We start from the raw sequence: 12154 nt of genomic DNA on the forward strand, positions 1-12154 counted from the left end.
TTTAGGTTTTTCATTTTTGATGTAATTTTTTTGGCGTGTTACAGAAACCCGTTTGTGTGCTAGTTCAAGAGATAATGTTTTTAGCTTTGTGATTTTGATCTAAATGTAAAAAAAATTGGTTGTCTGTAAAGTCTGTTTACTGACGATAGTTGAACGTGACAACAAAGGCCGATTGTGCTTCTTTGTCGCTCGTTCCGCGCTCTCGCTTGCTCTTCAAGCCTTACATGGAACGCCTCAGAGCGAGGTAACGCCGCATGAGTCATGTTTTTTTGTGCGTGCAGCCGGCTCTATCGAATTATAAGACGTTGTCACGCCAAAAAAATTAAGTTTAAAAGAGTCCTGAACACTTGTGATTTTCCATAAAGCGGATTTTTCTTGCGCAGCGACGATATATTATATTAAAAAATGTTAGTACGACTTTGAGGGACGTCTAAGGTCGAGATCTATAGAACGCACTTTGACTTTGCTCAATCATAAGACATCATGACCTTCAACAATCTATACTTTACTAGAGGATGCTCGCGACTTCGTCCGCGTGGATTTAGATTTTTTAGATCCCGTGGGAACTGTTTGATTTTCCGGGAAAGTATGCAGTTGCCTATTTCGGTTACAGGGACGCAAGCTACTTCGGTACCAAACATGCAAATCGGTTAAGTAGATGGGTCCCTAGGAATCCCGCGGGAACTCTATGATTTTCCGGGATGAAAAGTAGCCTATGTCCGTCCCCGGGATATAAGCTAACCCTGTACCAAATTTCGTCAGAATCGGTATATACTGTTTGGCCGTGAAAAGGTAGCAGACAGACAGACACACTTTCGCATTTATAATATTAGTATGGATTATTAAGGTGCATGAGACTGGTCTGCCCGCGAAATTCAAATTTAATTTGGTTTTCGCAATTTGTAAACTAATACGACAAAGTAGGCTTATGGCACTTTAATAGCGCCAATGGCAGTATCATCCTCACAGGTTTATATAAAAACCTTTACTTGAAAGGGTCCAGTTTAAGAAATTAGCTCTAGTATCGACTCATTTGTGAGTTATAGTCGATACTAGAGCTAATTTCTTAAACTAGATACCTTGCATCCCGGGGACGGGGTATAACGGATAGGCTACTTTTATCCTGGAAAATTAAAATTTCAAAGAAAACGAAGCCGCGGGCATTATCTAGTATACTCAAATCACACTTCACATCACACTAATATTATAAAGCCGAAAGTTTGTATGTGTGTGTGTGTGTGTGTATGTTTGTTACTCCTTCACGCAAAAACTACCAAACGGATTTGGCTGAAATTTGGAACGGAGATAGATAATATCCTGGATTAGCGCTACTTTTTATCCCGGAAAATCAAAGAGTTCCCACGGGGTTTCGAAAAACCTAAATCCACGCGGACGAAGCCGCGGGCATCGGCTAGTATAAGTATGAAAAAGACTGCGGTCTGCATAGTAAAAATATTTTTACTTTATACCTAATACATATTTTAATTTTCTTACGTTAAGGTCAAATTATTATCTGCGTCACACATTATAGTACAAATAAATAAATTAAGACAGAATTTGTTCAGTTGTTCAAATAATCGATTATTTTCCATTGAATACGTGAACACAAATGATTTTAATTATATTGTTGTTATTTTAAAATTGTTGTTTTATATAACAATAGATCAGTCTTGAACTGAAAGTGTTGCTGAAAAGTTGAGCCATGCTGACGAAGACCATCTTACTTTTGGCGGTTACAGCTTGCGCGGCTGGTAAGTAGAAAAACACCGGCCAAGTGCGAGTCAGACTTACGCACAGAGGGTTCCGTCGGTTATAAGGGTTGCACGATAAATCAAAAACTGTTATGCATAAAAATAAATGAAAATCTGTTTCAGAATGTCCAGGTAAAGCCCTTTCATATGATACCCTACTTGGTATAGTTATCTTACTTTGAAAATTGAAACACATTTTAATTTTTTTTTATGTGATGTAACCACAAATTCACGATTTTTGGATTTTTTCCTTTACTTGTGCTATAAGACCTACCTACCTGCCAAATTTTAAGATTCTAAATCAACGGTAAGTACCCTATAGGTTTTCTTGACAGACACGACAGACAGACAGACAGACAACGAAATGATCCTAAGAGTTCCGTTTTTCCTTTTGAGGTACAGAACTCTAAGAACCGCTCAAAGGCGTGTTAGGCCACGCGCATTGTAGAGGTTTCGTATGCTAAGGTAGTTTAAAAGTCGCATCGGTAATTTGCGCAGAAAAGAACAACCTAAAACACCGACATATAATATAAATGGTATCCATACTTAATATTATAAATGCGAAAGTGTGTCTGTCTGTCTGTCTGCTACCTTTTTATGGCCCAACAGTTTAACCAATTCTGACGAAATTTGGTACAGGGTTAGCTTATATCCCCAACCTCACTTCATGAAGCCCTCGGCAACCTGGGTAGTCTACTCGGCTTCTGGAGCGAGCTTGGATGGCTGGAGTGAAGACTTCGGCGGGGAGGGGCAACGCACGCACAACAGACGCAAACGTTTAAGTGCGGAAACCAGCCCAGAGAGAAGAAAGAAAGAAAGAAAAGCTTATATCCCGGGGACGGACACAGGCTACTTTTTAACCCGGAGAATCAAAGAGTTCCCACGGGATTCCCAAAAACCCATCCGCTTAACCGATTTGTATAAAAGGTACCGAGGTAGCTTGCGTCCCTGTAATTAACAGGGCTCTCTCCGTCACTCGTTTCATACAATCGTAGTTCCAATTTCATTTGAATATTAAGCAACGAAAGTCCATAAAATTTTGCAGACATATTCTAGAAACTAATATCTGTGTTTGTGGTGTTTTAGATTTTTCTGAAAATATGTAGTTTTAATATTACAGGGGCTCAAAGATTTGTATGGAAATTATTAAGACCGCGTAACTTTGAAACCGAATATTTTAACAGAAATCTGGAAAACCACAGACATAGATATTAGTTTCTTGAATATGTCTGCAAAATTTCATGGACTTTGGTTGCTTAATATTCAAATGAAATTGGAACTACGATTGTATGAAACGAGTGACGGAGAGAGCCCTCTTAAGCCTCAATAGCTCAACGGGTATAGGAGCGGACCGAAATCTAAAAGGTCGGCGGTTCAAACCCCACCCGTTGCACTATTGTCGGACCCACTCCTGGCACAAGCTTAGCGCTTAGTTGGAGGGAAAAGGGGAATGTTAGTCATGATTAAAAATGGCTAATATTCTTTTTAAAAAAAAATTGATATAGGCAAATCAAATAGTTCCCACGGGATCTTAAAAACCTAAATCCACGCGGACGAAGTCGCGGGCATCCTCTAGTAGGTACCTAATAAATGATTTGACCTTGACCTTAAAACCCTTTCAGTACCCTCGAGCATCGTCCGACCCTGCACTACCATCTCATGTGTGGCTCGCACCCTCGCAGCGCAGTCGACCTGCAACCCCAACGTGCAGGGGTTCGTGCCCAGCGCGTATACGATCAAGAAGTTCCGATTCGACACGCCCTACTTCAACTCGACTTATATCGACAATGATTTGGTCATCAGGAACCATGACCAGTGCTTCATCTCTGAGTTTTAGTGAGTATATCATCATCATCATCAGCCTGTGGACGTCCACTGTTGGACATAGGCCTTCTATAAAGAGCGCCACCACACCCGGTCCTCAGCCTTCCTCATCCAGCTGCTTCCCACCAGCCGCTTTATATCGTCGGTCCACCGTGCTGGAGAGCATCCCACACTACGCTTGCTTAAACGCGGTGTGTTGGAGTAAGTGGAGTGAGTTTTTCAATTAGCATGAATTCTTTCGTTCTCTAAACTAAATTGAGGTTGAAATCTATAGAGTACACTTTGACTTTGCTTAGACTAAAGTTGCAGTTAAAACGAGACAGATTTATGCCAGCGCTGTCTCGTTTTAACAGTGTCTTAAGTCTTTGCAAAGTCAAAGTGCGGCCCTATAGATCTCCGCTGATAATCCGTTGAAAAAGGCAAATCTTTATGTTACAACATGCAGCATGCGGCATGCACTACCAGCTCTCTCACTGCTAAGTATGCTGGAAAAGCCAGCCACCAAGCAAGCCCCAAGCACCCCCTAAGTACATGTTTCTACAGGGGATTGAATAGAACGGATGTAATTTATTAGGTCCAAGGGTCCAAAATCTTGTGGGCAACTGAATGTAACTCTGATTTCATGCAACTTTGACTATATGCTCAGTATCAACGTGGAAACCAACATGCTGGTGCTGGGCTTGGACTGCCCAGCGCTGGAGTTCGAGTCCACGCGCACCGTCATACAGCACAACTCGCTGCAGGAAGATGTGGTCTTCGATTACACCTACCAGGGGATTTACCGTGAGTAAAACTAATTACAAGGATTTTTTTTTCTTCTGGTTATAAAACAAAGAGTCATGTATAAACAAAGAGAATATAAACACTACGTGTAGAAATAGAAGACTACAGTGCAACAAGAATCTTTTGGCGTGTAAGTAGAAAAAATCGGCCAAATGCGAGTCAGACTCACGCACTGAGGGTTCCATACTCAGGTATTTTTTCCAACATTTTGCAAATTCGATAAATTAAAAACTATTAGGTATGCATAAAAATAAATAAAAATCTGTTTTAGAATGTACAGCTAAAGCCCTTTCATATGATACCTCACTTGGTATAGTTATCTTACTTTGAAAATTGAAACACATTTTAATTTTTTTTTTGATGATGTAACCACAAATTCGCGGTTTTCAGATTTATTCCTGTACTTGTGCTATAAGACCTACCTACCTGTCAAATTTCATGATTCTAGGTCAACGGGAAGTACCCTATAGGTTTCTTGACAGACACGACGGACGGTCGGACAGACAGACAGACAACAAAGTGATCCTATAAGGCTTCCGTTTTTCCTTTTGAGGTACGAAACCCTAATTAGAATAGAATAGAATAGAATAGAATAGATTTTTATTCAAATAAACTTTTACAAGTGCTTTTGAATCGTCAAATAATTTACCACTGGTTCGGAATGCCGTTCCTACCGAGAAGAACCAGCAAGAAACTCGGCGGTTGCTCTACTTACTTGGAGTAAGACGTTCAATGGACATTCATTAATTCAAGACTTTTTATGAGTTTTGTATGTTCCAGCACTGATCCGCCTGACCACCACCATGTCACTGGATGAACCACTGGACATGTGCTGCGCCTTCACGTTCGCGGACGTCACCGCCCTGCCACACTACCGGATCAATCCCAACGGTGAGCCATCATTACACATCTACCAGTTAGACACACACCAGGGTGCCTAGTGATCTTCTTGTCACTAGATGGCGCTGTTTCAATTCCATACAAAACGCAGTTAACTTTTACGCGATCGAATAGGTTAAAAATCTCCCACTAGGCACACTGTGTGCCGAGTGGGAGATCCACAAAATTATTCGAATGACTTCACTACTGCGTTAACCGAGCTAACTTCAAACGCATCGAGAATCGCGAGTCAGCGAGTGTGAGATACCACCGAAGCTAACCAGCCCATACGCGTGTACTCACCGTGAATGGCGTTTATTATTTTCGTAATGTTGGCGTCGTGATATAAACCAACCAAATTTAGAATGAAATTTCTATGAAGTGATTGTATGGAAGCAGCTGTCTATCAAAATTTAACTGGTTATATCTACTGTCTATGTTTATGTTTTGAAATCATCGTCTTTGTAGGTAGGTATAGTATGTACGTCATCATTATGTATTAAAAATGAGTCAAGTGTGAGTTGGACTCGCACTCTAAGGGTTTCGTAGCATCGTACAAGATATTTTAATAATTTTACGTGGAAGACTGTAAGTTAATGACAACAGCGCCATCTATATGTGATTTAGAAAACTGATTATGTTTATGAACACATATTCTTTTAGAGCCTAGAAAAGTAAATTAAAAATAGTTTTGACTAAAATACCGCCCTGCCATAATTTTTAAATCGTAGTCCTTTAAATTAAACTTGAAAAATGCAAATAAATGTCTTTAAAATTATCTCCTCCCTCCACTTTCACTGTAAAAATCTATGCGACAACTTAACTATCGCGTTAGCGTCGTGTTTACTCGATTTACTTCGCGAATTGTCAAAATTTGATACTCGCACTCTCATAGTTCTTGAATCAACCAATCACGTGCGCTCACGTTGTCACTTTCGCATGCGAGTCGGTAAACAGTAGTCGGTCCCGAGGACGTAAAAAACTCGCACTCACAAATTATGTTTCCCCTACTTGTCACTAGATGGCGGTGTTTCAATTCCATACAAAACGTAGTTAACTTTTACGCGATCGAGTAGGTTAAAAAACTCCGACTAGGCACACAGATTTCATTTTTAACCGACTGCGGCAAAGCCAGAAGGAAGGGTTATGATTTTAGCAGTCTATGCATGTATGTTTATATCCAGATTCTGTGTGTTCCACCGTAGCGCCTAAACTACTGGGCCGATTTTGATGAATGACGTGTCAAATGATTCGTTGTAAACTCAGAATAAGCAAAGGGGTGGCTCTTTCAAAATCAATGGTTGTAAATGTCAGGGTGACTTAGGCTATAATATTTTGTAATACGAAAAAATCTGAAAACAAGGGTAAATTAAAAATTTATAACACCCCCGACAAGTGAAGGTTACAGGAAATAGAAATGAGCTGATAACTTTCAAACGGCTGAACCAATTTTCTTGAATTATAGCTAAGAACACTCTCGATCAAGCCACCTTTCAAACAAAAAAAAAAACAAAAAATCGGTTCATTAGTTTAGGAGCTACGATGCCACAGACAGATACACATGTCTCACTTATAATACCCCTCTTTTTGGGTCGGGGGTTAAAAATTGATCTAACGGATGTTACATAAAAAAAAGTTTATTGAGGAGTTTTTTTACGCGTGTTCAGTTAAGACTCCATTGCCCCCAAGGTCTCCACGGCAAAGGAACAAAAATGTAGTTCTTTAACCGACGTCCTTTAGATTTCATTATTGTTTCCAGATCGTCAAACAGCAGAGTACCTGTCGAAAGATGATACCTTCCTAAACATCTACGAGCGGGAGACGTTCTACTGCCGCGCCAGCCAGCTCCTACACTACTTCGTCAACTCCGTCATTTGCGACTTCGGCTGCGACTTCTAGACTTCTATAATCTACTAGCCGATGCCCGCGACTTCGCCCGCGAGGATTTAGGTTTTTCGAAATCCCGTGGGAACGTTGATTTTCCAGGATAAAAAGTAGCCTATGTGCTAATCCAGGATATTATCTATCTCCATTCCAAATTTCAGCCAAATCCGTCTAGTAGTTTTTGCGTTAAGGAGTAACACACACACACACACAGATACACACATACACACAAACTTTCGCCTTTATTCAGAACTAGGGGATGCCCGCGGCTTCGCCCGCGTGGATTTCGATTTTTTTTATATCCCGTAGGAATTCTTTGATTTTCCGGGATAAAAAGTAGCCTATGTCCTTCCCCGGGACGTATCCCAAGCCTGTACCTTTCATTAAAATCGGTTCAGTGGTTGGGCCGTGAAAACGTAACAGACAGACAAACAGACAGACACACTTTCGCATTTATAATATTAGTATGGATATTATCTATCTCCATTCCAAACAGCCAAATTCGTCTAGTAACTACTTTTTGCGTGAAGGAGTAACAAACACACACACACACACACACACACACACACACACACACACACACACACACACACACACACACACACACACACACACACACACACACAAACTTTCGCCTTATAATATTAGTGTGATTTTTGCGTGAAGGAGTAACAAACACACACACATATACACACAAACTTTCGCCTTTATAATGTTAGTGTGATTGACAACTCTTTCCCTCATCATCATCATCTAAATTCCAAACGCCTGGAGGACACATTGCTCTTAATTTTCCAAAATTACAGTCCAGAATAGTTTACAAAATTCAAAATTAAAACTAAGTTATTTACTACCTAATCATTTAGATGATAATTTTCGGCCTATTTATTAATAAAATTTTACTTTCTTTGTCAGTGTTTTATTTTTGATAATTTATTTAATATACCTAGTAGGTAGGTACAAATTCCCTTAATTTTTAACCCCCGACCCAAAAAGAGGGGTGTCATAAGTTTGACGTACTATCTGTGTATCTATCTGTGGCATCGTAGCTCCTAAACTAATAAATCGATTTTAATTTAGTTTTTGTTTGAAAGGTGGCTTGATCGAGAGTTTTCTTAGCTATATAAAATCCAAGAAAATCGGTTCAGCCGTTTGAAAGTCAGCTCTTTTCTAGTTCATGTAACCTGCACTTGTCGGGGGTGTTATAAATTTTTAATTTATTAAAAACATTAAAAATGGCGAGCAAATGAGCAGGCGGGTCACCTGGTGTTAAGTGATTACCGCCGCCCATGAACATTTGCATCACCAGAGGAACCGCCGATGCGTTGTCGGCGTTTCAGGAATTAGTTGGTCCGCCCCTTGAATACCCATGTTGTAATCTAGTGGGAACACCGCCGATGGGAGTTGATTCCACAGTTTGCATGTGCGTGGAAAAAAGGATCTGGCACAACGGGCGGTCGAAGTGCACGTCAGGCACCCAGATGATGAGGTTGAAATTGGTTATTTAGCTGAATAAGTACCAATATTTCGGATTATTTATCAATAAATTTAATAATTCTTGTTCTTGAAAGTGTTTTATTTTGGAGAAATCAGCTGTGGCATTTTCACAATCCTACTTCCTATAATAATTAAAATTACATAATTTATAGCAATATTTCGCGATATTATTTGGTCAAGCATTACTTGGCGGCCATATTGCAAAATTGTTGTAAAAGTTTACGCAAAATTATTTAGGTAAGTGGTAAGTACCGAACGTTTCAAGGAGCACGATAGGTACCTACTTGCCTATTGGTTATCTATACTCTATCTATATTAATAAATAAAATTGAAGTGTCTGTCCGTTTGAACGAGCTAATCTTCGGAATGGCTGAACCTATTTTGACGGGACTTTCACTGACAAGTTGAGGATTAACCAAGGAGTAACATAGGCTACTTTTTTAACCGACGACGACTTTTAAGGCTACTTCCCGTTGACCTAGAATCATGTTTAGCAGGTAGGTAGGTCTTATAGCACAAGTACAGGAATAAACCTGAAAACCGTGAATTTGTGGATACATCAACGAAAAAAAATTAAAATGTGTTTCAATTTTCAAAATAAGATAACTATACCGAGTGGGGTAGCATATGAAAGGGCTTTACCTGTATATCCTAAAACAGATTTTTATTTATTATTATGCACAATAGTTTTTGATTTATCGTGCAAAATGACGAAAAAATACCCGAGTACGGAACCCTCGGTGCTCGAGTCTGACTCGCACTTGGCCGGTTTTTTTTTTAATTCATTTTATATTGGAAACAAACAAGTAAGTATTATCACCAATGAAAATTTAAAATAACTTGACATTCGACCCAAGATTAAATCGGATCACGACCGTTATCCATTACGCGACGCGCTAACACAACAGCCGGTAAGTGGTCACCGTTTATTAACGGTCGCTTCAATTGATAAACAAGTAAAAACCGTTGACTACTTTCTTCAAACCCTAAATAAGCAACCAATCGACTTTATTTTTGGCATAGAGATAATTGAGACAAGGGAGAGTAACATAGGCTACTTTTTATCCCGGAAAATCAAAGAGTTCCCACGGGATTTTTAAAAAGCTCATCCACGCGGACGAAGTCGCGAGCATCAGCTAGTTCTAATAATATTAATCGTTTAGTGTAAATATGTCTATTCAAAGAAAATACCTATCAAAGCCTCGATAGCTCAACGGTTGAGGAGCGGACTGAATTCCGAAAGGTCGGCGGTTCAAACCCCACACGTTGCACTATTGTCGTACCCACTCCTGGCACAAGCTTTACGCTTAATTGGAGGGGAAAGGGGAGTATTAGTCATGATTAGCATTGCTAATATTCTTCAAGGAAAAAAAAGAGTATGATAAATATCCCGAAAAAACTATAAGTTCCTTTGGGATTTCAATCAAAATACCCAGATGCCTAAACGATTTAAAAGTCTTTGGCAAAGGCTAGTTTAAAAGTAGTGATGGCTATATGAACTATGAATCCTTGTTTCTTAAATTTACATTTTTGTGTAAAATTATGAGCTCAAAGGTCGTTTAAATTTAAATACAAAATCAAGTAGTAAATTAAAATGTTTATTGTTAATACTTCGTGGTTTGCACTTGCATAACATTAATTAAATAGGTATTCTTTGGCCGTAGACGCGCCTAATTCAAGGTCTATTACTGTGTGACTGATACCTAAGTAAATAACTTAGTTTTTATAGCCATTATATGAAACAATGAATCATTAGTCGGTTAGACGCATCCGTAACCATAGGTCGACGATCCTATAGCATGGAGAATTTTTGTGTCCGCGAAATTCTAATTTTATTTGGTTTTTTGCAATTTGTAAACTAATACGACAAAGTAGACTTATGGCATTCTATTTGCGACAATGACAGTATCATCCCCACCTATTTATATAAAAATCTTTACTTGAAAGGGTCCAGTTTAAGAAATTGGCTCTAGTATCGACTGTAACTCACAAATTAGTCGATACTAGAGCTAATTTCTTAAACTGGACCTCATCAGGTAAAGATTTTTATATAAACACGTGGAAGTGATACTGCCATTGTCGCAACTAGAAGCCATAAGCCTACTTTGTCGTATTAGTTTATAAATTGCGAAAAACCAAATGAAATTTTAATTTCGCGGGCAGACCCGTCGCTTGCCCCTTAACCAAATCAAATCAAATCATTATTATTAAGCATCCCATGTGTTTCCATGGGAGACCAGCGTTGCTGATCATTCCTCAAATTCTTGAAAGGCCGGCAACGCATTTGCGGCTCCTCTGGTGCTGCAAATGTTCATGGGCGACGGTAATCACTTAACATCAGGTGCTCGTTTGCTCGCTATTTTTATTTTTAAAAGGCCAGATTTAGAGACGCGAGAGTCAAGAGGTATGAAGTTCGATGATTCCGGGCACGTAAGTTTAACTTTTGGTTTGTGGGATGCTGTTGATGACAGCAAAATTGTTGCGATTCGAAGCATGCCGTATTGTCTTTTTTTTTAAATAGCCAGCAAACCACCTGGCGGGTCATCTGATGTTAAGTGATTACCGCCACCTATGAACATTTGCAATGTTCATAGGTGGCGTTCAGCTCATGTTCAGCTCTTTTCTAGTTCATGTAACCTGCACTTGTCGGGGGTGTTATAAATTTTTAATTTATTAAAAACATTAAAAATAGCGAGCAAATGAGCAGGCGGGTCACCTGATGTTAAGTGATTACCGCCGCCCATTGAACATTTGCAGCACCAGAGGAACCGCAATGCGTTGCCGGCCTTTCAGGAATTTGTTGGTCCGTCCCTTGAATAACCCCATGTTGTAATCTAGTGGGAACACCGCCGATGAGAGTTGATTCCACAGTTTGTAGTTATGTTGTTACACCGGCGTAACACAGCCTTAAAAGCACATTACATGTCGAACAAGGTGAGGTTAGCAAGGCGCAAGGTCGGTTGGTTCGCACGACGTTTTTAGGGTTCCGTAACTTCAGAGAAAGGAACCCTTATAGGATCACTTCGATATGGCTGTTTGTTAAGATAGAGAAAGAGTCTGTGAGGGCCAGACCTTCGTTATTTTGTAAAAGCTGAAAGTTTCTTTGCACATTTCCCCCCTGCCAGACACCCAAGATTAAGCTGGCAAGGAGTTGCCACGATAAGCGTCGGGTGTGATTGCTAATACTTACTATTTCGATGAAAATATTATAAAAATTAGACTTTACTTTGACGTAAGATTTAGTACGTCTTTGTTGTCTGCCCAAGCCACCATGATCCAAACTTCATAGTCGCTGATCGTTCCTCGCTGTCTTAGGAACAATGCGCAAAGAAACTCAGCTTTTATAAAACAAGGAAAGTCTGGCTCTCACGGGCTCATAGTCCAAGACCCATCAAGGGAATCAAAGGGAACTTCCCGTTTACCTAGAATCATGAAAGGCAGGCAGTAATAGCAATTTATTATAGCACAAGTAAAGAGAAAAATTCGAAAACAATGAAATTGTGGTTACATCATAACAAAAATAAGCGTTATTTCTT

The 12154-nt window shown here is 39.6% G+C and overlaps 1 protein-coding gene across 1 annotated transcript; it reads left to right on the plus strand.

The window, feature by feature from the left end:
- The first annotated feature begins 1702 nt into the window (after nt 1-1702).
- LOC123878928 (fibrohexamerin-like) lies at nt 1703-7263 on the plus strand. Its single transcript, XM_045926305.1, has 5 exons — nt 1703-1751; nt 3374-3587; nt 4222-4358; nt 5139-5249; nt 6997-7263. The coding sequence occupies exons 1-5, from the start codon at nt 1703-1705 to the stop codon at nt 7134-7136; spliced, it is 651 nt and encodes a 216-aa protein (XP_045782261.1). The 3' UTR covers nt 7137-7263.
- The last annotated feature ends 4891 nt before the right edge of the window (nt 7264-12154 follow it).

The sequence above is a fragment of the Maniola jurtina genome, chromosome 27 (genome assembly GCF_905333055.1).
Source record: "Maniola jurtina chromosome 27, ilManJurt1.1, whole genome shotgun sequence".
NCBI lineage: Eukaryota > Metazoa > Arthropoda > Insecta > Lepidoptera > Nymphalidae > Maniola > Maniola jurtina.

Excerpts from the sequence above, each read along its gene's own strand:
- LOC123878928 (XM_045926305.1), top strand. The coding sequence starts at position 1,703 with ATGCTGACGAAGACCATCTTACTTTTGGCGGTTACAGCTTGCGCGGCT. Across the intron at positions 3,588-4,221 it reads TGCTTCATCTCTGAGTTTTA|TATCAACGTGGAAACCAACA; the intron begins GTGAGTATATCA and ends CTATATGCTCAG. Across the intron at positions 5,250-6,996 it reads CTACCGGATCAATCCCAACG|ATCGTCAAACAGCAGAGTAC; the intron begins GTGAGCCATCAT and ends TATTGTTTCCAG.